A 27,060-nucleotide genomic window follows, 5' to 3' on the forward strand; every position below is an offset into this window, starting at 1 on the left:
AGTGTAACCGAAGTTGGCGGTTGGCCACGAAGTGGCACATTATGAAAGCGACTCGTGTCCATGTGTTCGGACGACACGAGTCGCTTTCATAGTGTACCACTCCGGCGTGCCCGCCAACTTCGGTTACACTCGACTTCTTTCGACATCCCAAACACACGGACATGGAAAACTTTAATTGTGTGCAATCCCAGAGGCACAGGGAGAGGGTAAGATTTACCCACGATCTGACAGCACTGCGCCGGAGTGGCACACTATGAAAGCGACTCGTGTCCATGTGTTACAATACTTTAAGCGTTATCAAGTAAAATTCAAGAGGCGTCGTGAAGGCAAAACAGATTATTATGCGCGTAAGCGATTGACAATTCAAGACAAAAATAAATACAATACTCCAAAATACAGATTAATTGTTCGTTTATCGAATAAGGATATCACATGCCAAGTAAGCTTAATAAAATATAGTATATTTGGACAATGTTTAAAATTTACATGTAGTATTAACATAAAACTGCATCTCTTATAGATTGCATATTCAAGAATTAAAGGAGATAAGATTATATGTGCTGCATACAGTCATGAACTTCCAAGATATGGAATTAAAGTTGGACTCACCAACTACGCATCAGCCTACTGCACAGGGCTATTAGTAGCAAGAAGGGTAAATAAATATTATTACTCAAATTCTTTTTTGTATATATTATACAAATTCATATGATGAACCACTCAGCTCGCTTTGATATAAAAATGAAGAAACATTTTGTTCCCTATTTATATTCTGATACATAAATTGATTATTTTATTATGTAATACAATTCAATATGTTGTCTTGTTGATTAAATATATTTATTTTCTTTATATACAGCTCCTTAAAAAGTTAGGCCTGGATGAATTATATACAGGCACTACAGAGGTAACAGGAGATGAATACAATGTCGAAGAATTAGATAAGGGACCTGGGGCATTTAGATGTTACCTAGATACAGGTTTGATGCGTACCACTACTGGTGCAAGAGTATTTGGAGCAATGAAGGGTGCCGTAGATGGAGGTCTTAATATTCCTCATAGGTAAATGATAGTAAATTAATTAAACTTTACATTAGTTAACCGTTATACATATAATTATATGTTTGTGATGATTTTTTGACACGTGCGCGTCATCTGAGTCAAAGTAAAGCTTATTTTTGATATTGTGTTTTACAATGGCAATTTATAAGTTTTACAACGGCATAAAAGATTATAAAGTGTCTTTGACTATTTTCAATTATATCTTAGCTTTTTATGCATTAAAACTTATTGTTAATCGTTATTTTATTTTTATTGTACAGTACGAAAAGATTCCCCGGTTACGATAGTGAATCAAAAACTTTCAAAGCCGATGTACATAGAAGACATATATTTGGTAATCATGTTGCTAATTATATGAAAATTTTGCAAGAAGATGATGAAACTTACAAAAAACAGTTTTCGCAATACATTAAAAATGGAATTAGTGCTAATGGTGTAAGTAAATAATAATTATTATTACTTTTTAGATACTTTTTCGTCCAACTAAAATTACTACTAGATATTTTAAGCTATGTAGTGTCGCCGTTGGACAATAGAAAAAAAAAACATTGGTTAAAAATGTTTGAATGTATTTTTAAAAGCATTTAAAAACATAATCTATGTTAACAATTTTTATCTGTTACAAATTTAATAATACATCTTATTTTTGCACTAATAAACAATAATTTCCTAAACAGATTGAGGATATGTATAAAAAAGCACACGAAGAGATACGAGCTAATCCGGAACACGTTCCAATATTAAGGAAAGAAGAACCTAAAAAGAGGAGGTGGAACCGCGCAAAAGTATCGCTATCCGAAAGAAAGAATCGGGTGGCACAGAAAAAAACATCTTTCCTCAAAATTTTGGAAGAACAAGGTAATGAAACTTATAAAAAAAGTTTTCTCAATATAAGGGTTTCCCCTGTCTTCGTCCTGACCAGGGATAGTGCACAATATTTCGGTTACCAACGTGTACACTCTAGGTGCGTCTCTTCTCGCAATGAGAACGAGACGCCCCGTCAGTGCGGAACCGCGCATAAACGCGACCCATCCTCCCTCGGTCGACCTTAGTACTACCTTCACTTTCATTGCGCCTTTAGGTTTTTACAGTCCCAATGACTCGCGCACATGTTAGACTCCTTGGTCCGTGTATATAGAAAATAAGGAAAAAAGAACCTGTAAACAGGAGGTGGAACCGTGCAAAAGTATCGCTATCCGAAAGGAAGAATCGGGTGGCACAGAAAAAAGCATCTTTCCTCAAAATTTTGGAAGAACGGGATGATGAAAATTATAAAAAACAATTTTCTCAATATATCTAATATCATATATAAATCTAATAATAACACCAGAATCGCTGGTGAGGAGGCAGGAGGTCAAGCCATCGAATTCGGATGACGTCATCGCCGACGCAAAATTATCGTTATCCGAAAGAAAGAATCGAGTAGCACAGAAAAAAGCATCTTTCCTCAAAATTTTGGAAGAACGGGATGATGAAAATTATAAAAAACAATTTTCTCAATATATCTAATATCATATATAAATCTAATAATAACACCAGAATCGCTGGTGAGGAGGCAGGAGGTCAAGCCATCGAATTCGGATGACGTCATCGCCGACGCAAAATTATCGTTATCCGAAAGAAAGAATCGAGTAGCACAGAAAAAAGCATCTTTCCTCAAAATTTTTGAAGAACAAGATGATGAAACTTATAAAAAACAGTTTTCTCAATATATCTAATATCATATATAAAACTAATAATAACACCAGAATCGCTGGTGAGGAGGCAGGAGGTCAAGCCATCGAGTTCGGATGACGTCATCGCCGACGCAAAATTATCGCTATCCGAAAGAAAGAATCGAGTAGCACAGAAATAAGCATCTTTCCTCAAAACTTTGGAAGAACAAAATGATGAAACTTATAAAAAACAGTTTTCTCAATATCAGGGTTTCCCCTGACTTCGTCCTGACCAAGGATAGTTCACAATCTTTCGGTTACCAACGTGTACGTTCTGGGTGCGCCTCTTCTCTCAATGAGAACGAGACGCCCCGTCAGTGCGTAGCAGCGCATAAACGCGGCCCATCCTCCCTCGGTCAACCTTAGTACGACCTTCACTTTCATTGCGCCTTTAGGTTTTGCAGTCCCAATGACTCGCGCACATGTTAGACTCCTTTGTCCGTGTATATAGAAGATAAGGAAGAAAGAACCTGTTAAGAGGAGAGGGAACCGTGCAAAAGTATCGCTATCCGAAAGAAAGAATCGGGTGGCACAGAAAAAAGCATCTTTCCTCAAAATTTTGGAAGAACGGGATGATGAAAATTATAAAAAACAATTTTCTCAATATATCTAATGTCATATATAAATCTAATAATAACACCAGAATCGCTGGTGAAAAGGCAGGAGGTCAAGCCATAGAATTCGGATGACGTCATCGCCGACGCAAAATTATCGTTATCCGAAAGAAAGAATCGAGTAGCACAGAAAAAAGCATTTTTCCTCAAAATTTTGGAAGAACGGGATGATGAAAATTATAAAAAACAATTTTCTCAATATATCTAATATCATATATAAATCTAATAATAACACCAGAATCGCTGGTGAGGAGGCAGGAGGTTAAGCCATCGAATTCGGATGACGTCATCGCCGACGCAAAATTATCGTTATCCGAAAGAAAGAATCGAGTAGCACAGAAAAAAGCATTTTTCCTCAAAATTTTGGAAGAACGGGATGATGAAAATTATAAAAAACAATTTTCTCAATATATCTAATATCATATATAAATCTAATAATAACACCAGAATCGCTGGTGAGGAGGCAGGAGGTCAAGCCATCGAATTCGGATGACGTCATCGCCGACGCAAAATTATCGTTATCCGAAAGAAAGAATCGAGTAGCACAGAAAAAAGCATCTTTCCTCAAAATTTTTGAAGAACAAGATGATGAAACTTATAAAAAACAGTTTTCTCAATATATCTAATATCATATATAAAACTAATAATAACACCAGAATCGCTGGTGAGGAGGCAGGAGGTCAAGCCATCGAGTTCGGATGACGTCATCGCCGACGCAAAATTATCGCTATCCGAAAGAAAGAATCGAGTAGCACAGAAATAAGCATCTTTCCTTTTTTTTTTTTTTTTTTTATATAAACAATTTTAATCTCTAAAGAGAGATTATTTTGTGTAGTTTATTGAAAAAAGAAGATATACAAATACATTACTTTATAATCGCATGCCTACAAGTTAAGATTACAGTCTTCGAGGTAATTACAGAAACTATTACAAATATACCTTGTAGGAGAATGGAGCAAAACAAAAGATGCTAGAGGTTGGGCTAGTTTAACTTTGTGAAGCCTCTTTTTAAACTTTTTTCGTTGTTCCTCATACAGAGGACACTGCCAAAGTATGTGGTCAAGAGTTTGTTGTTGGTAACCGCAATTACAAGACGGATCATTAGTGACATTGATTTTTATTAACGATGCATTTAAACTATAATGGCCAGATCTACATCTGTTAATTGTAGCTATAAATTTACGTGGTAATTTTTTATTTTTGAACCAAAGTTTAGCTTTAGTGTTATGATACTTTTGGAAGAATTCAGAACCTTTTGTACGACCTTCTTCAATAATTATGTTATTAGTGGCCGTAAAAGCTTTTTTTTTGCTAGTTCTTTGAAGTCAGTATACGGAATTTTAACATGAGTTGAGAAGGGTTTTCCAGATACTAATTTAGCTTTAGCATCAGCTTCTTCATTACCTTTGATACCTATATGGGACGGTACCCAGACAAGCTTAATTTTACAATTTTCATTGCGCTTTTTGTTTGATGCAAGGATTTTCTTTTTGATTTCGTATATATAAGGGTTTGTATGTACACTATTTTTACAATTTTTTAATGAAACTAAAGTGCTTAAAGAATCAGTAAAAATTAAAAAGTTACAGTGTGGACGATTCAAAGTAATGTCGATTGCATTCGATAAGGCTATGCATTCAGCAGTAAATATTGAAGCATGTTTGTTGGAGCTAGTCAGAATACTTATATTTAATTTCGGACAGATGCAAGCGCTACCAACAGAGTTAGAATTTTCTGATTTACTCCCATCAGTATATATTGCATACGTATTTCTATCTTTAGTAAGTTCGTCCACCAGCAAGTTAGGATCATTAGAACTTTTTAATTTTTTACCAAATTCGAAATCGATATTTATATCACCTATTATTATATCATATGCATGCTTGTAACAGATATAGTAATCGCTTTTGAATATAAGAGAGTCTACTTGATTGATATTTTTTATGCAATTCACAAAAATACGTTTATTATTTACAAACAAATGTTCCTTACATTCTATCTGTTTTTTAAAATCAAAAACATTTTCATATATGTTTAAACTAGTATTTGAGGCAATCTTGTACAAGTAACTATTGCATAAATATATAGTACGTTCTTGTATAAAGGTTAGTTTTGATTCGGAGATAAGAATATTAGTTGGGGTGCTGATTCTGTATCCTAAGGCTAGTCTTATAGCCATATATTGTAATTTTTCTAGTTTCTCTATTTGAGTTTTTTGTATGGGAAAGTAGACAAAGCTAGCGTAATCAATGATTGATCGTACAAAACTTTTATACATAATAATTAGAGTTTCAGGATCTGCACCCCATTTAGTACCTCGCAAGAATTTAATGATATTTATTGCTTTTGTACATTTGTTCAATACTTTATTTACATGTTCTTTAAATGTTAATTTATAGTCAAATAAAACTCCAAGAAATCGTGCGTGGTTACTAGATTTTATGATCGTATTGTTAATATTTATTTTAGTTTCGCCAGGCTTAATGTTGCGATTGTTAAAATGTATAAAAATTGTTTTTGACTCGTTTAAAGAGAGCCCCAGTTCACAAAGATTTTCGAACATTTGTTTTAACGCTTTTTCAAGCAGTCTTTTACTTGTTTCAAAAGAACCTCTATTGCAGTAAAGTGCAATGTCATCTGCAAATTGTGATATCTTTACACTTTTTGGAATCCTATCAATAACGTTAGAAACATATATACAGTATAGTAGGGGACTAAGCACACCACCTTGAGGCACTCCTTTATAAACTTTTCTAGCTTTATTACCTGTTTTATCAGTGTATATTGATCTTTCGAATGTAATAAATTTTATAAATTTAGTCAATTCTTGTGGACAGCCTATTTGTGCGATTTTAAGTAATAGAATTTCAATGTTGACATTGTCAAATGCTCCACTGACATCAAGAAAAGCAGCTAAAGTGTCTTTTTTGTTAATAAATGATTCTTCTACCTGAAGGGCTAGACTTAATAGATTATCTGATGTTGATTGCCCTTTTCTAAATCCGATTTGGCTTTTTGGAAGAATTTTTTTTCTCAACCCACCATTGCAAACGATTTTTTATTAACGTTTCAAAGAGTTTACATAGACACTGCGTTAGACTTATTGGTCTCATGCTTGTACCATCTGGTTTTTTGACAAAATGTACATATACGTCTGTCCAAGAAACAGGGTAGTTATTAGTACTATACATTTCATTGAATATGTCTAATAGGATAAGTTTATATTTAACAGGTAGTTTTTTTAGCACTTCGTAGTCTATTCCATCCATACCCGGACTAGAATGTATGTTTCTACTATCTAAGGCAATATTAAATTCTGAGAAATTAAATGATTTACTAAGCATTTCATTCTTTTCACAATTTGGTAAAAAATTAGGATCAGTATGGCACCAAGATGGACTAATTTTATTTAGGGCTGTGCCTAATAAACAATCATCGGTTTGATGGTTTTCTGTTGTGTGACAAGGCCTTATTCTTGTGTATTTATTTTTCATTATTTTACAAGTATTCCAAACGTAGCTTTGACTAGTATGTATATTGATTTTTTCTGCAAATTTTTTATAATTTTCTCTACGTTTTGTTTTGAATAAACGTCTTACAATAGCACAGTTCTTTTTATAATCTATAAGATCATTCATACTTTTGGAAAACCGCCATTTTTTAAAAGAAGCTTTTCTGAGTCTTAAGGCTTTTTCACACTCTGGATCCCACCAAGAAACAGGATTTCTGTGTATATTATTATTGACAAGTTTTTTCTCTGGAGTGCTTTTTTGAAGTGCATTAACTATTAAATCAGTGAGAATTGAATATTTTGAGCTTGCGTTAGAGCTTTCATACTCTACAGTAAATAATTTTACATAATTTAATTCCAATACTTCTAGAAATAGGGTCCAATTAGTTTTCATAGATTTAAGTCTGAAACTTCTTTTATTATAAACCGATTTTTGAATATTTACGTCTATATTAACAGGAAAGTGATCGGAGCCACAAGTTTCATCTTTGACCTGTACATGTAATTTATCAGCTAGATTAATACTAGAAAAAATGAGGTCTAAATTGGATGTATAGTTAATTGGTTCGCGAATGTATGTTATAGTATCTGTATTGTGTAATAAAAGATTAGATTTATTAATACTTTCTAGTAAATTTTCACCATTAGAATCATTTTTTTGACAATTCCAGATTGTATGGTGTGAATTAAAATCTCCCGCGAAGAGAGTAAATTTAGTATTATCTATATTATTAATAACCGTATCCCACTGTGACTCAGATAAGATTCCACCTGGGGCTCTATAACACGCAAATATATCAATGGCAGGTTTAACATTTTGAATACTTATTCCCATTAATTCAACACTTATGTCCGGCACTCTTAAATTTTTAATTTCATAGCATATCAGGTTTTTGCGTACTAAAATTAGAATACCTCCTCCTCTTGAATGTAGCCTATTTTTTTGGAATGTTCTAAATCCAGGAAATTCGATGTTTTTGGTGAGCCATGTTTCGACACATATTAGAATGTCTAAGTCAGTTAGCAAGTGACGTACTTCTTCTTCTTTTTCAGAAATAGAGTGACAGTTCCAGTATAGTATTTTTAAATTTTTATCACACAACTTAGCCATTTTAATAAGTATTAAAATTGTATAAGGCAGCACTTACATTCTTAAAAGTTTTTTTTTAATTCTACTAAGCCTTGATTTAGCACTTCGATGTATAACGTGAGGATAAATTTTATCAATCATATCAGCTAAGCGTCTTGAGTTTTCAGTGTACTTTTTAGCTAAGTCTATAACGTCATGAACGCCATATGAAGCAGCGAAAAATTCTTCAAATTCTGTAAAGGGAATAATACATTTTTCTCTTGAATTTTCCAGTGCTAATTTTGCTGGTAAAAGTGCCTCTTGATGATTTATATTACTTTCCACATCTGACATATCTGACTGAGAGTCATTCGAATTATCATGAACTATTTTTGTTTTTTTGGACTTAGGCTTAGGTAAGCACCATTCCTCAGATGGTTTCTCTAAGAGTTTTTTAGCTGTTTCATACAATACTTGATTTTCTGTAGTTACTTCTGATACAGTAGAAGAAGGTGGCCTTTTCAATGTGTTTACAAGTTTATTTGGTTTCAAAGTGTCCGTTAAGTTATCTGCTGTTAACGTATCGTTGTTGTTATTCGTATTCAAACTTACGTCTTCAGTGTATTTATTACACGTCTTAGCTATATGGCCGCTTTGTTTACAAAGAAAACAATGTGTTGTATCTGTGCTTAAGAAAATCCAATACGTAACGTTGTCAAAGCTGATTTGAAGCGACTCTGGTAATAAACTTTCTTCTTCTTCTCTTATGTAACATTGTCGTCTAAAGGAAAGAATGTGTGCCCTGCCTGGTTTTATTAATCCTGCTCTTAAGCTATGTATGTTTGATACTGGATTGATGCCTGCATGTTTAAGTTCTTCAAGTAACACTGAATTCGGAATGACTGGATTAACGTTAGATATTACTACTCTTTTATTTTTTTCAATTAACGGTATTACTTTTAATTTCATGTTTTTAACTTGCACAGTTTTATTTATAAGAGTATCAACTAAAGCTTCACTGGATAGAAATATACATACACGAGCGCCAGATATTTTAGAAATGTAGCGTATTTCCAGAGGATTTATAATATTCTCTAAACCATCAATATAATCATCATTAGAAAAACCTTCGATTGAGTCAAGTATTATTGCTTGTTCTTTCTTTGGACTGGTGTATTGAGAGGTAACATTGGCGTATGATGCTGTATTTTTTTGTAGTGCAGTTTTATATAATTGACCCCTGTTGTCAGAAGCCATGTTGTTGGATTGTTCTTGCATTTCAAACTGCAAAAGCAGTTTGAATGCGTTATTTATTCACTTATAAGATAGCAGTTAAATTTTACAGTGGAACTTTAAATTAATACCTTGAACCATTCACTATAATCACGGTTTGTTTACACTCGCGTTCTAACTCGCGCGTGACACGTCTACTCGCTTCGGTGTCTCAAATCCGAATCCATCTTTCCTTAAAACTTTGAGGAAGGAAGAAATTGAAGCCTAAAAGGCTTATTATTTTGTGTTATACCATCCTTATATCAAACAATATATTCGATAAACAGTACAATTGTTTATTTGATTGAATTTTGCAGTAGAATATAAAAAGATGATGAAAATATTATTTATCTTGTACAAATATTTTTTAATGGAACCATTACTTTTTTATAATATGACAATACAAATTTGATCATTAACGACTATATTGCTTTTGTGTTTATTCTTTTTTATATAAATTAAATGCATGTAGTATTTTTTTAAAATTTTTAAGATGAATAACATACAAAATATTCGTTCTTCACAATTAGAACGCGTTTGATGAAAAAATTTTGTAAATTGTGTATCAATATAGAAATATTTAAAATTTGATCAATAACAATGGTTACTTCGCATGCCCAGAATTAGCACTTTAACGCCATCTATATTCGTATATATGGTACAAGTTCAAATAAACTATAATTTAATTAAAAGATTTACGTTTCTTTCATATATTTCATATTAAGCTAATATTATTTAAGTTGTAATTATTAAATTACATTATTTAATATGTAATAATACTATTACCAATCATTATAGTAAGTAACACTCTATTTCTTTCTTAATTATTTTTTACAATATTTTGATACGTTTCTCCATTTCTCTTACATATTACAATAAAGTGGAAGGGGGAAGGAGGGTAGTGGTAGGGGTAGGGGGGTAGGGGTGGTGGTTGGGGATAGGGGGGTAGGGGTGGTGCTGCACCTTTCCAAAATTTGTTGACTAAAAAAAAAAAAAAGGTCATCAAATCTTCGAAATTGCAAATTGGATTGTACACCACGAATTTTGGATCGTACAGGGCCTCAAATTATCGTACGAAGACATATTTTTGGTCAACATGTTGCTAATTATATGAAAATTTTCGAAGAACAAGATGATGAAAATTATAAAAAACAGTTTTCTCAATATATCTAATATCATATATAAATCTAATAATAACACCAGAATCGCTGGTGAGGATGCAGGAGGTCAAGCCATCGAATTCGGATGACGTCATCGCCGACGCAAAATTATCGCTATCCAAAAGAAAGAATCGAGTAGCACAGAAAAAAGCATCTTTCCTCAAAATTTTGGAAGAACAGGATGATGAAAATTATAAAAAACAATTTTGTCAATATATCTAATATCATATATAAATCTAATAATAACACCAGAATCGCTGGTGAGGAGGCAGGAGGTCAAGCCATCGAATTCGGATGACGTCATCGCCGACGCAAAATTATCGTTATCCGAAAGAAAGAATCGAGTAGCACAGAAAAAAGCATCTTTCCTCAAAATTTTGGAAGAACAGGATGATGAAAATTATAAAAAACAATTTTCTCAATATATCTAATATCATATATAAATCTAATAATAACACCAGAATCGCTGGTGAGGAGGCAGGAGGTCAAGCCATCGAATTCGGATGACGTCATCGCCGACGCAAAATTATCGCTATCCGAAAGAAAGAATCGAGTAGCACAGAAAAAAGCATCTTTCCTCAAAATTTTGGAAGAACAGGATGATGAAAATTAAAAAAACAGTTTTCTCAATATATCTAATATCATATATAAATCTAATAATAACACCAGAATCGCTGGTGAGAAGGCAGGAGGTCAAGCCATAGAATTCGGATGACGTCATCGCCGACGCAAAATTATCGCTATCCAAAAGAAAGAATCGAATAGCACAGAAAAAAGCATCTTTCCTTAAAACTTTGAGGAAGGAAGAAATTGAAGCCTAAAAGGCTTATTATTTTGTGTTATACCATCCTTATATCAAACAATATATTCGATAAACAGTACAATTGTTTATTTGATTGAATTTTGCAGTAGAATATAAAAAGATGATGAAAATATTATTTATCTTGTACAAATATTTTTTAATGGAACCATTACTTTTTTATAATATGACAATACAAATTTGATCATTAACGACTATATTGCTTTTGTGTTTATTCTTTTTTATATAAATTAAATGCATGTAGTATTTTTTTAAAATTTTTAAGATGAATAACATACAAAATATTCGTTCTTCACAATTAGAACGCGTTTGATGAAAAAATTTTGTAAATTGTGTATCAATATAGAAATATTTAAAATTTGATCAATAACAATGGTTACTTCGCATGCCCAGAATTAGCACTTTAACGCCATCTATATTCGTATATATGGTACAAGTTCAAATAAACTATAATTTAATTAAAAGATTTACGTTTCTTTCATATATTTCATATTAAGCTAATATTATTTAAGTTGTAATTATTAAATTACATTATTTAATATGTAATAATACTATTACCAATCATTATAGTAAGTAACACTCTATTTCTTTCTTAATTATTTTTTACAATATTTTGATACGTTTCTCCATTTCTCTTACATATTACAATAAAGTGGAAGGGGGAAGGAGGGTAGTGGTAGGGGTAGGGGGGTAGGGGTGGTGGTTGGGGATAGGGGGGTAGGGGTGGTGCTGCACCTTTCCAAAATTTGTTGACTAAAAAAAAAAAAAAGGTCATCAAATCTTCGAAATTGCAAATTGGATTGTACACCACGAATTTTGGATCGTACAGGGCCTCAAATTATCGTACGAAGACATATTTTTGGTCAACATGTTGCTAATTATATGAAAATTTTCGAAGAACAAGATGATGAAAATTATAAAAAACAGTTTTCTCAATATATCTAATATCATATATAAATCTAATAATAACACCAGAATCGCTGGTGAGGATGCAGGAGGTCAAGCCATCGAATTCGGATGACGTCATCGCCGACGCAAAATTATCGCTATCCAAAAGAAAGAATCGAGTAGCACAGAAAAAAGCATCTTTCCTCAAAATTTTGGAAGAACAGGATGATGAAAATTATAAAAAACAATTTTCTCAATATATCTAATATCATATATAAATCTAATAATAACACCAGAATCGCTGGTGAGGAGGCAGGAGGTCAAGCCATCGAATTCGGATGACGTCATCGCCGACGCAAAATTATCGCTATCCGAAAGAAAGAATCGAGTAGCACAGAAAAAAGCATCTTTCCTCAAAATTTTGGAAGAACAGGATGATGAAAATTAAAAAAACAGTTTTCTCAATATATCTAATATCATATATAAATCTAATAATAACACCAGAATCGCTGGTGAGAAGGCAGGAGGTCAAGCCATAGAATTCGGATGACGTCATCGCCGACGCAAAATTATCGCTATCCGAAAGAAAGAATCGAGTAGCACAGAAATAAGCATCTTTCCTCAAAATTTTGGAAGAACAGGATGATGAAAATTATAAAAAACAGTTTTCTCAATATATCTAATATCATATATAAATCTAATAATAACACCAGAATCGCTTGTGAGGAGGCAGGAGTTCAAGCCATCGAATTCGGATGACGTCATCGCCGACGCAAAAGTATCGCTATCCGAAAGAAAGAATCGGGTGGCACAGAAATAAGCATCTTTCCTCAAAATTTTGGAAGAACAGGATGATGAAAATTATAAAAAACAGTTTTCTCAATATATCTAATATCATATATAAATCTAATAATAACACCAGAATCGCTTGTGAGGAGGCAGGAGGTCAAGCCATCGAATTCGGATGACGTCATCGCCGACGCAAAAGTATCGCTATCCGAAAGAAAGAATCGGGTGGCACAGAAAAAAGCATCTTTCCTCAAAATTTTGGAAGAACGGGATGATGAAAATTATAAAAAACAATTTTCTCAATATATCTAATATCATATATAAATCTAATAATAACACCAGAATCGCTGGTGAGGAGGCAGGAGGTCAAGCCATAGAATTCGGATGACGTCATCGCCGACGCAAAAGTATCGCTATCCGAAAGAAAGAATCGGGTGGCACAGAAATAAGCATCTTTCCTCAAAATTTTGGAAGAACAGGATGATGAAAATTATAAAAAACAGTTTTCTCAATATATCTAATATCATATATAAATCTAATAATAACACCAGAATCGCTTGTGAGGAGGCAGGAGGTCAAGCCATCGAATTCGGATGACGTCATCGCCGACGCAAAAGTATCGCTATCCGAAAGAAAGAATCGGGTGGCACAGAAAAAAGCATCTTTCCTCAAAATTTTGGAAGAACGGGATGATGAAAATTATAAAAAACAATTTTCTCAATATATCTAATATCATATATAAATCTAATAATAACACCAGAATCGCTGGTGAGGAGGCAGGAGGTCAAGCCATAGAATTCGGATGACGTCATCGCCGACGCAAAAGTATCGCTATCCGAAAGAAAGAATCGGGTGGCACAGAAAAAAGCATCTTTCCTCAAAATTTTGGAAGAACGGGATGATGAAAATTATAAAAAACAGTTTTCTCAATATATCTAATATCATATATAAATCTAATAATAACACCAGAATCGCTTGTGAGGAGGCAGGAGGTCAAGCCATCGAATTCGGATGACGTCATCGCCGACGCAAAAGTATCGCTATCCGAAAGAAAGAATCGGGTGGCACAGAAAAAAGCATCTTTCCTCAAAATTTTGGAAGAACGGGATGATGAAAATTATAAAAAACAATTTTCTCAATATATCTAATATCATATATAAATCTAATAATAACACCAGAATCGCTGGTGAGGAGGCAGGAGGTCAAGCCATAGAATTCGGATGACGTCATCGCCGACGCAAAAGTATCGCTATCCGAAAGAAAGAATCGGGTGGCACAGAAAAAAGCATCTTTCCTCAAAATTTTGGAAGAACGGGATGATGAAAATTATAAAAAACAGTTTTCTCAATATATCTAATATCATATATAAATCTAATAATAACACCAGAATCGCTGGTGAGGAGGCAGGAGGTCAAGCCATCGAATTCGGATGACGTCATCGCCGACGCAAAATTATCGCTATCCAAAAGAAAGAATCGAGTAGCACAGAAAAAAGCATCTTTCCTCAAAATTTTGGAAGAACGGGATGATGAAAATTATAAAAAACAATTTTCTCAATATATCTAATGTCATATATAAATCTAATAATAACACCAGAATCGCTGGTGAGGAGGCAGGAGGTCAAGCCATCGAGTTCGGATGACGTCATCGCCGACGCAAAATTATCGCTATCCGAAAGAAAGAATCGAGTAGCACAGAAATAAGCATCTTTCCTCACAACTTTGGAAGAACAAGATGATGAAACTTATAAAAAACAGTTTTCTCAATATCAGGGTTTCCCCTGACTTCGTCCTGACCAAGGATAGTTCACAATCTTTCGGTTACCAACGTGTACGTTCTGGGTGCGCCTCTTCTCGCAATGAGAACGAGACGCCCCGTCAGTGCCGAGCAGCGCATAAACGCGGCCCATCCTCCCTCGGTCAACCTTAGTACGACCTTCACTTTCATTGGGCGTTTAGTTTTTGCAGTCTCAATGACTCGCGCACATGTTAGACTCCTTTGTCCGTGTATATAGAAGATAAGGAAGAAAGAACCTGTTAAGAGGAGGTGGAACCGTGCAAAAGTATCGCTATCCGAAAGAAAGAATCGGGTGGCACAGAAAAAAGCATCTTTCCTCAAAATTTTGGAAGAACGGGATGATGAAAATTATATAAAACAATTTTCTCAATATATCTAATATCATATATAAATCTAATAATAACACCAGAATCGCTGGTGAGGAGGCAGGAGGTTAAGCCATCGAGTTCGGATGACGTCATCGCCGACGCAAAATTATCGCTATCCGAAAGAAAGAATCGAGTAGCACAGAAAAAAGCATTTTTCCTCAAAATTTTTGAAGAACAAGATGATGAAACTTATAAAAAACAGTTTTCTCAATATATCTAATATCATATATAAAACTAATAATAACACCAGAATCGCTGGTGAGGAGGCAGGAGGTCAAGCCATCGAATTCGGATGACGTCATCGCCGACGCAAAATTATCGCTATCCAAAAGAAAGAATCGAGTAGCACAGAAAAAAGCATCTTTCCTCAAAATTTTGGAAGAACAGGATGATGAAAATTATAAAAAACAATTTTCTCAATATATCTAATATCATATATAAATCTAATAATAACACCAGAATCGCTGGTAAGGAGGCAGGAGGTCAAGCCATAGAATTCGGATGACGTCATCGCCGACGCAAAAGTATCGCTATCCGAAAGAAAGAATCGGGTGGCACAGAAAAAAGCATCTTTCCTCAAAATTTTGGAAGAACGGGATGATGAAAATTATAAAAAACAGTTTTCTCAATATATCTAATATCATATATAAATCTAATAATAACACCAGAATCGCTGGTGAGGAGGCAGGAGGTCAAGCCATCGAATTCGGATGACGTCATCGCCGACGCAAAATTATCGCTATCCAAAAGAAAGAATCGAGTAGCTCAGAAAAAAGCATCTTTCCTCAAAATTTTGGAAGAACAGGATGATGAAAATTATAAAAAACAATTTTCTCAATATATCTAATATCATATATAAATCTAATAATAACACCAGAATCGCTGGTGAGGAGGCAGGAGGTCAAGCCATCGAATTCGGATGACGTCATCGCCGACGCAAAATTATCGCTATCCAAAAGAAAGAATCGAGTAGCACAGAAATAAGCATCTTTCCTCACAACTTTGGAAGAACAAGATGATGAAACTTATAAAAAACAGTTTTCTCAATATCAGGGTTTCCCCTGACTTCGTCCTGACCAAGGATAGTTCACAATCTTTCGGTTACCAACGTGTACGTTCTGGGTGCGCCTCTTCTCGCAATGAGAACGAGACGCCCCGTCAGTGCCGAGCAGCGCATAAACGCGGCCCATCCTCCCTCGGTCAACCTTAGTACGACCTTCACTTTCATTGGGCGTTTAGTTTTTGCAGTCTCAATGACTCGCGCACATGTTAGACTCCTTTGTCCGTGTATATAGAAGATAAGGAAGAAAGAACCTGTTAAGAGGAGGTGGAACCGTGCAAAAGTATCGCTATCCGAAAGAAAGAATCGGGTGGCACAGAAAAAAGCATCTTTCCTCAAAATTTTGGAAGAACGGGATGATGAAAATTATATAAAACAATTTTCTCAATATATCTAATATCATATATAAATCTAATAATAACACCAGAATCGCTTGTGAGGAGGCAGGAGGTCAAGCCATCGAATTCGGATGACGTCATCGCCGACGCAAAAGTATCGCTATCCGAAAGAAAGAATCGGGTGGCACAGAAAAAAGCATCTTTCCTCAAAATTTTGGAAGAACGGGATGATGAAAATTATAAAAAACAATTTTCTCAATATATCTAATATCATATATAAATCTAATAATAACACCAGAATCGCTGGTGAGGAGGCAGGAGGTCAAGCCATAGAATTCGGATGACGTCATCGCCGACGCAAAAGTATCGCTATCCGAAAGAAAGAATCGGGTGGCACAGAAATAAGCATCTTTCCTCAAAATTTTGGAAGAACAGGATGATGAAAATTATAAAAAACAGTTTTCTCAATATATCTAATATCATATATAAATCTAATAATAACACCAGAATCGCTTGTGAGGAGGCAGGAGGTCAAGCCATCGAATTCGGATGACGTCATCGCCGACGCAAAAGTATCGCTATCCGAAAGAAAGAATCGGGTGGCACAGAAAAAAGCATCTTTCCTCAAAATTTTGGAAGAACGGGATGATGAAAATTATAAAAAACAATTTTCTCAATATATCTAATATCATATATAAATCTAATAATAACACCAGAATCGCTGGTGAGGAGGCAGGAGGTCAAGCCATAGAATTCGGATGACGTCATCGCCGACGCAAAAGTATCGCTATCCGAAAGAAAGAATCGGGTGGCACAGAAAAAAGCATCTTTCCTCAAAATTTTGGAAGAACGGGATGATGAAAATTATAAAAAACAGTTTTCTCAATATATCTAATATCATATATAAATCTAATAATAACACCAGAATCGCTGGTGAGGAGGCAGGAGGTCAAGCCATCGAATTCGGATGACGTCATCGCCGACGCAAAAGTATCGCTATCCGAAAGAAAGAATCGGGTGGCACAGAAAAAAGCATCTTTCCTCAAAATTTTGGAAGAACAGGATGATGAAAATTATAAAAAACAATTTTTTCAATATATCTAATATCATATATAAATCTAATAATAACACCAGAATCGCTGGTGAGGAGGCAGGAGGTCAAGCCATCGAATTCGGATGACGTCATCGCCGACGCAAAATTATCGCTATCCAAAAGAAAGAATCGAGTAGCACAGAAAAGAGCATCTTTCCTCAAAATTTTGGAAGAACAGGATGATGAAAATTATAAAAAACAATTTTCTCAATATATCTAATATCATATATAAATCTAATAATAACACCAGAATCGCTGGTGAGGAGGCAGGAGGTCAAGCCATCGAATTCGGATGACGTCATCGCCGACGCAAAATTATCGCTATCCAAAAGAAAGAATCGAGTAGCACAGAAAAAAGCATCTTTCCTCAAAATTTTGGAAGAACGGGATGATGAAAATTATAAAAAACAATTTTCTCAATATATCTAATGTCATATATAAATCTAATAATAACACCAGAATCGCTGGTGAGGAGGCAGGAGGTCAAGCCATCGAGTTCGGATGACGTCATCGCCGACGCAAAATTATCGCTATCCGAAAGAAAGAATCGAGTAGCACAGAAATAAGCATCTTTCCTCACAACTTTGGAAGAACAAGATGATGAAACTTATAAAAAACAGTTTTCTCAATATCAGGGTTTCCCCTGACTTCGTCCTGACCAAGGATAGTTCACAATCTTTCGGTTACCAACGTGTACGTTCTGGGTGCGCCTCTTCTCGCAATGAGAACGAGACGCCCCGTCAGTGCCGAGCAGCGCATAAACGCGGCCCATCCTCCCTCGGTCAACCTTAGTACGACCTTCACTTTCATTGGGCGTTTAGTTTTTGCAGTCTCAATGACTCGCGCACATGTTAGACTCCTTTGTCCGTGTATATAGAAGATAAGGAAGAAAGAACCTGTTAAGAGGAGGTGGAACCGTGCAAAAGTATCGCTATCCGAAAGAAAGAATCGGGTGGCACAGAAAAAAGCATCTTTCCTCAAAATTTTGGAAGAACGGGATGATGAAAATTATATAAAACAATTTTCTCAATATATCTAATATCATATATAAATCTAATAATAACACCAGAATCGCTGGTGAGGAGGCAGGAGGTTAAGCCATCGAGTTCGGATGACGTCATCGCCGACGCAAAATTATCGCTATCCGAAAGAAAGAATCGAGTAGCACAGAAAAAAGCATTTTTCCTCAAAATTTTTGAAGAACAAGATGATGAAACTTATAAAAAACAGTTTTCTCAATATATCTAATATCATATATAAAACTAATAATAACACCAGAATCGCTGGTGAGGAGGCAGGAGGTCAAGCCATCGAATTCGGATGACGTCATCGCCGACGCAAAATTATCGCTATCCAAAAGAAAGAATCGAGTAGCACAGAAAAAAGCATCTTTCCTCAAAATTTTGGAAGAACAGGATGATGAAAATTATAAAAAACAATTTTCTCAATATATCTAATATCATATATAAATCTAATAATAACACCAGAATCGCTGGTAAGGAGGCAGGAGGTCAAGCCATAGAATTCGGATGACGTCATCGCCGACGCAAAAGTATCGCTATCCGAAAGAAAGAATCGGGTGGCACAGAAAAAAGCATCTTTCCTCAAAATTTTGGAAGAACGGGATGATGAAAATTATAAAAAACAGTTTTCTCAATATATCTAATATCATATATAAATCTAATAATAACACCAGAATCGCTGGTGAGGAGGCAGGAGGTCAAGCCATCGAATTCGGATGACGTCATCGCCGACGCAAAATTATCGCTATCCAAAAGAAAGAATCGAGTAGCACAGAAAAAAGCATCTTTCCTCAAAATTTTGGAAGAACAGGATGATGAAAATTATAAAAAACAATTTTCTCAATATATCTAATATCATATATAAATCTAATAATAACACCAGAATCGCTGGTGAGGAGGCAGGAGGTCAAGCCATCGAATTCGGATGACGTCATCGCCGACGCAAAATTATCGCTATCCAAAAGAAAGAATCGAGTAGCACAGAAAAAAGCATCTTTCCTCAAAATTTTGGAAGAACGGGATGATGAAAATTATAAAAAACAATTTTCTCAATATATCTAATGTCATATATAAATCTAATAATAACACCAGAATCGCTGGTGAGGAGGCAGGAGGTCAAGCCATCGAGTTCGGATGACGTCATCGCCGACGCAAAATTATCGCTATCCGAAAGAAAGAATCGAGTAGCACAGAAATAAGCATCTTTCCTCACAACTTTGGAAGAACAAGATGATGAAACTTATAAAAAACAGTTTTCTCAATATCAGGGTTTCCCCTGACTTCGTCCTGACCAAGGATAGTTCACAATCTTTCGGTTACCAACGTGTACGTTCTGGGTGCGCCTCTTCTCGCAATGAGAACGAGACGCCCCGTCAGTGCCGAGCAGCGCATAAACGCGGCCCATCCTCCCTCGGTCAACCTTAGTACGACCTTCACTTTCATTGGGCGTTTAGTTTTTGCAGTCTCAATGACTCGCGCACATGTTAGACTCCTTTGTCCGTGTATATAGAAGATAAGGAAGAAAGAACCTGTTAAGAGGAGGTGGAACCGTGCAAAAGTATCGCTATCCGAAAGAAAGAATCGGGTGGCACAGAAAAAAGCATCTTTCCTCAAAATTTTGGAAGAACGGGATGATGAAAATTATATAAAACAATTTTCTCAATATATCTAATATCATATATAAATCTAATAATAACACCAGAATCGCTGGTGAGGAGGCAGGAGGTTAAGCCATCGAGTTCGGATGACGTCATCGCCGACGCAAAATTATCGCTATCCGAAAGAAAGAATCGAGTAGCACAGAAAAAAGCATTTTTCCTCAAAATTTTTGAAGAACAAGATGATGAAACTTATAAATAACAGTTTTCTCAATATATCTAATATCATATATAAAACTAATAATAACACCAGAATCGCTGGTGAGGAGGCAGGAGGTCAAGCCATCGAATTCGGATGACGTCATCGCCGACGCAAAATTATCGCTATCCAAAAGAAAGAATCGAGTAGCACAGAAAAAAGCATCTTTCCTCAAAATTTTGGAAGAACAGGATGATGAAAATTATAAAAAACAATTTTCTCAATATATCTAATATCATATATAAATCTAATAATAACACCAGAATCGCTGGTAAGGAGGCAGTAGGTCAAGCCATCGAATTCGGATGACGTCATCGCCGACGCAAAATTATCGTTATCCGAAAGAAAGAATCGAGTAGCACAGAAAAAAGCATCTTTCCTCAAAATTTTGGAAGAACGGGATGATGAAAATTATAAAAAACAATTTTCTCAATATATCTAATATCATATATAAATCTAATAATAACACCAGAATCGCTGGTGAGGAAGCAGGAGGTCAAGCCATCGAATTCGGATGACGTCATCGCCGACGCAAAATTATCGTTATCCGAAAGAAAGAATCGAGTAGCACAGAAAAAAGCATTTTTCCTCAAAATTTTTGAAGAACAAGATGATGAAACTTATAAAAAACAGTTTTCTCAATATATCTAATATCATATATAAATCTAATAATAACACCAGAATCGCTTGTGAGGAGGCAGGAGGTCAAGCCATCGAATTCGGATGACGTCATCGCCGACGCAAAATTATCGCTATCCAAAAGAAAGAATCGAGTAGCACAGAAAAAAGCATCTTTCCTCAAAATTTTGGAAGAACAGGATAATGAAAATTATAAAAAACAATTTTCTCAATATATCTAATATCATATATAAATCTAATAATAACACCAGAATCGCTGGTGAGGAGGCAGGAGGTCAAGCCATAGAATTCGGATGACGTTATCGCCGACGCAAAATTATCGTTATCCGAAAGAAAGAATCGAGTAGCACAGAAAAAAGCATCTTTCCTCAAAATTTTGGAAGAACAGGATGATGAAAATTATAAAAAACAATTTTCTCAATATATCTAATATCATATATAAATCTAATAATAACACCAGAATCGCTGGTGATGAGGCAGGAGGTCAAGCCATAGAATTCTGATGACGTCATCGCCGACGCAAAATTATCGTTATCCGAAAGAAAGAATCGAGTAGCACAGAAAAAAGCATTTTTCCTCAAAATTTTTGAAGAACAAGATGATGAAACTTATAAAAAACAGTTTTCTCAATATATCTAATATCATATATAAATCTAATAATAACACCAGAATCGCTTGTGAGGAGGCAGGAGGTCAAGCCATCGAATTCGGATGACGTCATCGCCGACGCAAAATTATCGCTATCCAAAAGAAAGAATCGAGTAGCACAGAAAAAAGCATCTTTCCTCAAAATTTTGGAAGAACAGGATAATGAAAATTATAAAAAACAATTTTCTCAATATATCTAATATCATATATAAATCTAATAATAACACCAGAATCGCTGGTGAGGAGGCAGGAGGTCAAGCCATAGAATTCGGATGACGTTATCGCCGACGCAAAATTATCGTTATCCGAAAGAAAGAATCGAGTAGCACAGAAAAAAGCATCTTTCCTCAAAATTTTGGAAGAACAGGATGATGAAAATTATAAAAAACAATTTTCTCAATATATCTAATATCATATATAAATCTAATAATAACACCAGAATCGCTGGTGATGAGGCAGGAGGTCAAGCCATAGAATTCTGATGACGTCATCGCCGACGCAAAATTATCGCTATCCAAAAGAAAGAATCGAGTAGCACAGAAAAAAGCATCTTTCCTCAAAATTTTGGAAGAACAGGATGATGAAAATTATAAAAAACAATTTTCTCAATATATCTAATATCATATATAAATCTAATAATAACACCAGAATCGCTGGTGAGGAGGCAGGTGGTCAAGCCATCGAATTCGGATGACGTCATCGCCGACGCAAAATTATCGCTATCCAAAAGAAAGAATCGAATAGCACAGAAAAAAGCATCTTTCCTTAAAACTTTGAGGAAGGAAGAAATTGAAGCCTAAAAGGCTTATTATTTTGTGTTATACCATCCTTATATCAAACAATATATTCGATAAACAGTACAATTGTTTATTTGATTGAATTTTGCAGTAGAATATAAAAAGATGATGAAAATATTATTTATCTTGTACAAATATTTTTTAATGGAACCATTACTTTTTTATAATATGACAATACAAATTTGATCATTAACGACTATATTGCTTTTGTGTTTATTCTTTTTTATATAAATTAAATGCATGTAGTATTTTCTTAAAATTTTTAAGATGAATAACATACAAAATATTCGTTCTTCACAATTAGAACGCGTTTGATGAAAAAATTTTGTAAATTGTGTATCAATATAGAAATATTTAAAATTTGATCAATAACAATGGTTACTTCGCATGCCCAGAATTAGCACTTTAACGCCATCTATATTCGTATATATGGTACAAGTTCAAATAAACTATAATTTAATTAAAAGATTTACGTTTCTTTCATATATTTCATATTAAGCTAATATTATTTAAGTTGTAATTATTAAATTACATTATTTAATATGTAATAATACTATTACCAATAATTATAGTAACACTCTATTACTTTCTTAATTATTTTTTACAATATTTTGATACGTTTCTCCATTTCTCTTACATATTACAATAAAGTGGAAGGGGGAAGGAGGGTAGTGGTAGGGGTAGGGTGGTAGGAGTGGTGCTGCACCTTTCCAAAATTTGTTGACTAAAAAAAGAAAAAAGGTCATCAAATCTTGGAAATTGCAAATTGGATTGTATACCACAAATTTTGGATCGTACAGGGCCTCAAATTATCGTACGAAGACATATTTTTGGTCAACATGTTGCTAATTATATGAAAATTTTCGAAGAACAAGATGATGAAAATTATAAAAAACAGTTTTCTCAATATATCTTATATCATATATAAATCTAATAATAACACCAGAATCGCTGGTGAGGAGGCAGCAGGTCAAGGCATCGAATTCGGATGACGTCATCGCCGACGCAAAATTATCGCTATCCGAAAAAAAGAATCGAGTAGCACAGAAAAAAGCATTTTTCCTCAAAACTTTGAGGAAGGAAGAAATGGAAGCCTAAAAGGCTTATTATTTTGTGTTATACCATCCTTATATCAAACAATATATTCGATTAACAGTACAAATGTGTATTTGATTGAATTTTGCAGTAGAATATAAAAAGATGATGAAAATATTATTTATCTTGTACAAATATTTTTTAATGGTACCATTACTTTTTTATAATATGACAATACAAATTTGATCATTAACGACTATATTGCTTTTGTGTTTATTCTTTTTTATATAAATTAAATGCATGTAGTATTTTCATAAAATTTTTAAGATGAATAACATACAAAATATTCGTTCTTCAAAATTAGAACGCGTTTGATGAAAAAATTTTGTAAATTGTGTATCAATATAGAAATATTTGAAATTTGATCAATAACAATGGTTACTTCGCATGCCCAGAATTAGCACTTTAACGCCATTTATATTCGTATATATGGTACAAGTTCAAATAAACTATAATTTAATTAAAAGATTTACGTTTCTTTCATATATTTCATATTAAGCTAATATTATTTAAGTTGTAATTATTAAATTACATTATTTAATATGTAATAATACTATTACCAATAATTATAGTAACACTCTATTACTTTCTTAATTATTTTTTACAATATTTTGATACGTTTCTCCATTTCTCTTACATATTACAATAAAGTGGAAGGGGGAAGGAGGGTAGTGGTAGGGGAAGGGGGGTAGGGGTGGTGCTGCACCTTTCCAAAATTTGTTGACTAAAAAAAGAAAAAAGGTCATCAAATCTTGGAAATTGCAAATTGGATTGTATACCACGAATTTTGGATCGTACAGGGCCTCAAATTATCGTACGAAGACATATTTTTGGTAAACATGTTGCTAATTATATGAAAATTTTGAAAGAAGATGAAACTTATAAAAAACAGTTTTCTCAATATATCTAATATCATATATAAATCTAATAATAACACCAGAATCGCTGGTGAGGAGGCAGGAGGTCAAGCCATAGAATTCGGATGACGTCATCGCCGACGCAAAATTATCGTTATCCGAAAGAAAGAATCGAGTAGCACAGAAAAAAGCATCTTTCCTCAAAATTTTTGAAGAACAAGATGATGAAACTTATAAAAAACAGTTTTCTCAATATCAGGGTTTCCCGTGACTTCGTCCTGACCAGGGATAGTGCACAATCTTTCGGTTACCAACGTGTACGCTCTGGGTGCGTCTCTTCTCGCAAGGAGAACGAGACGACCCGTCAGTGCGGAGTCGCGCATAAACGCGGCCCATCCTCCCTCGGTCGACCTTAGTACGACCTTCACTTTCATTGCGCCTTTGGTTTTGCAGTCACAATGACTCGCGCACATGTTAGACTCCTTGGTCCGTGTATATAGAAGATAAGGAAGGAAGAACCTGTAAAGAGGAGGTGGAACCGTGCAAAAGTATCGCTATCCGAAAGAAAGAATCGGGTGGCACAGAAAAAAGCATCTTTCCTCAAAATTTTGGAAGAACGGGATGATGAAAATTATAAAAAACAGTTTTCTCAATATTAGGGTTACCCCTGACTTTGTTCTGACCAGGGATAGTTCACAATCTTTCGGGTACCAACGTGTACGCTCTGGGTGCGCTTCTTCTCGCAATAAGAACGAGACGCTCCGTCAGTGCGGAGCCGCACATAAACGCGACCCATCCTCTCTCGGTCGACCTTAGTACGACCTTCACTTTCATTGCGCCTTTAGTTTTTGCAATCCCAATGACTCGCGCACATGTTAGACTCCTTGGTCCGTGTATATAGAAGATAAGGAAGAAAGAACCTGTAAAGAGGAGGTGGAACCGTGCAAAAGTATCGCTATCTGAAAGAAAGAATCGGGTGGCACAGAAAAAAGCATCTTTCCTTAAAACATTGAGGAAGGAAGAAATCGAAGCCTAAAAGGCTTATTATTATTGTTACACCTCCCCCATACACGGTTAAGTACTAGATTACGGAAAAGTTACTAGGCTAATAACTTTTTGTTTATATTTGTTGGGAAGGCGCCATGGGTGGAAAAAATAAACACAAGCGTTTGTACTTAATAAGTTTGCTTATGCAGCCATTCAGAGCACTACATAGAAAAAGGCATAATATGTGTAAGGTGAAATGCAAGTTAACATTTAGCACGACCGAACAGGAACTGCGTAGAAGATATATATGCTTAATGCGGCGGCCGTAACAAGAAGGAGGGTACCACCTTCGTATTCACACCGTGACGCTATCGGCACCTCGATGGACTGGTCACGAACCCACCCGAAGAAACGCGCGGTCGTTTTGAAACGCTTCTGTTGTGACGTCCGATTCTCGTCGCGACGCAACAGAGTAGAATACATTTGTACAAAGTTTTAAACTTACTTGTAGTATTATTTTTAAAATTATATTTTTTTATAGACTAACGTATTCAAGAATTAAAGAAAATAAAATTGAATATGTTGCATATGGTCATGAACTCGGATTTTTTCCTTCTGGCCCTGTGTGGAAATTTTCACTTTTTTTTCTATACGGAAACACGTAAAATGGCAAATTTAAATAATCCTATTACTTTCTCCTTGAAAACCACAGTTTCGATACAACATTTCCACCTTCTTCTTAAATAAGAGGGTCATATTAAAGATTTTTTATATTAAATAATACTTTTTTTTATATATTTTACAACTTGATCATTTATTTTAAGTTTCTGTACATACAATATTAGCTTATATATTACATTTTAACAAAAGAGTAAAAACGTTTTAATAAACCATACATAATTATTTTAACGCTAGGATTTTTTTTTTTTATTTTCGACACGAGTCGCTTTCATAGTGTGCCACTCCGGCGTGCCCGCCAACTTCGGTTACACTCGACTTCTTTCGACATCCCGAACACATGGACATGGATAACTTTCATTGGTGCAATCCCAGTGGCACAGGGAGAGGGTAAGATTTACCCACGATCTGGCAGCACAGGAATAGATACCAGGAGTCCAAACGTAATGTTAAAAGAATGGTATCAATTTATGGGACAAGATATTTTGCCGGTAGGGCGCGCTGCTTTTCACAGAGTACTCGTTTAAATATTTATGCGGGAAGTTTTGTTATTGACAGTTCTGAAAAATAATATTTTGAGAAACGTGGAATTAAATAAAAGTTTAAGGAAATTTTTAGAAACCTCAAACGTTTTCAACTCAGCAATATCGAGAAGTTCAAGAGATAATCTACAAAGTTAAAAACATCTGATATTAATAAATCATAATACAAAAATCTGTAGGCACCAAACCATTTTGTTTAAAAAAATAGATTTATGCGAAGAAAAATTTTAAGAAATTGAGTTTATAGTTCATTTTTAACCTTTCCATGTAAAACTATTAAAAATTGTCTCTATGAAAATTTACTAGAAAAAATATTTTTAAAAATTGTCAAATGCCTATTTATTTAAGTATCACGATAAATATACTTGAAAAAAAAAAATAA

General features: G+C 34.6%; 2 protein-coding genes and 1 long non-coding RNA gene across 5 annotated transcripts; 2 read left to right on the forward strand and 1 right to left on the reverse strand.

The window, feature by feature from the left end:
- The first annotated feature begins 238 nt into the window (after nucleotides 1–238).
- LOC149031326 (large ribosomal subunit protein uL18-like) lies at nucleotides 239–26,917 on the forward strand. Of its 3 annotated transcripts, none has more exons than XM_089176317.1 (6): nucleotides 239–439; nucleotides 521–655; nucleotides 860–1,062; nucleotides 1,323–1,497; nucleotides 1,740–1,920; nucleotides 26,374–26,917. In XM_089176317.1, the coding sequence occupies exons 1-6, from the start codon at nucleotides 254–256 to the stop codon at nucleotides 26,661–26,663; spliced, it is 1,170 nt and encodes a 389-aa protein (XP_089032443.1). In that variant the 5' UTR covers nucleotides 239–253; the 3' UTR covers nucleotides 26,664–26,917. The 3 variants fall into 3 exon arrangements, with proteins under 3 accessions (XP_089032443.1, XP_089032444.1, XP_089032445.1); XM_089176318.1 differs by having other exon boundaries at nucleotides 26,402–26,623; XM_089176319.1 differs by lacking the exon at nucleotides 26,374–26,917 and adding an exon at nucleotides 2,144–2,193.
- On the reverse strand, nucleotides 8,047–10,097 carry LOC149031327 (uncharacterized). The gene is made up of 2 exons (XM_089176316.1): nucleotides 9,336–10,097; nucleotides 8,047–9,255 (listed from the first exon to the last, which is right to left on the reverse strand). The coding sequence occupies exon 2, from the start codon at nucleotides 9,247–9,249 to the stop codon at nucleotides 8,047–8,049; it is 1,203 nt and encodes a 400-aa protein (XP_089032442.1). The 5' UTR covers nucleotides 9,250–9,255; nucleotides 9,336–10,097.
- On the forward strand, nucleotides 12,863–15,009 carry LOC149031328 (uncharacterized). The gene is made up of 2 exons (XR_016177847.1): nucleotides 12,863–13,892; nucleotides 14,311–15,009. It is a non-coding gene; the product is annotated as an uncharacterized LOC149031328 (long non-coding RNA).
- Nucleotides 26,918–27,060: the final 143 nt, after the last annotated feature.

This window comes from Polistes dominula, unplaced genomic scaffold (assembly GCF_049000335.1).
Source record: "Polistes dominula isolate Pdom_NZ unplaced genomic scaffold, Pdom_raw_medaka contig_216, whole genome shotgun sequence".
Classification (NCBI taxonomy): domain Eukaryota; kingdom Metazoa; phylum Arthropoda; class Insecta; order Hymenoptera; family Vespidae; genus Polistes; species Polistes dominula.

What these genes read in the sequence shown, in the direction of transcription:
- LOC149031326 (XM_089176317.1), top strand. Translation starts at nt 254, where the DNA reads ATGAAAGCGACTCGTGTCCATGTGTTACAATACTTTAAGCGTTATCAA. An exon ending in GGCTATTAGTAGCAAGAAGG is followed by an intron (nt 656 to 859) that starts GTAAATAAATAT and finishes CTTTATATACAG; the next exon opens with CTCCTTAAAAAGTTAGGCCT. An exon ending in GGTCTTAATATTCCTCATAG is followed by an intron (nt 1,063 to 1,322) that starts GTAAATGATAGT and finishes TTTATTGTACAG; the next exon opens with TACGAAAAGATTCCCCGGTT.
- LOC149031327 (XM_089176316.1), bottom strand. Translation starts at nt 9,249, where the DNA reads ATGCAAGAACAATCCAACAACATGGCTTCTGACAACAGGGGTCAATTA.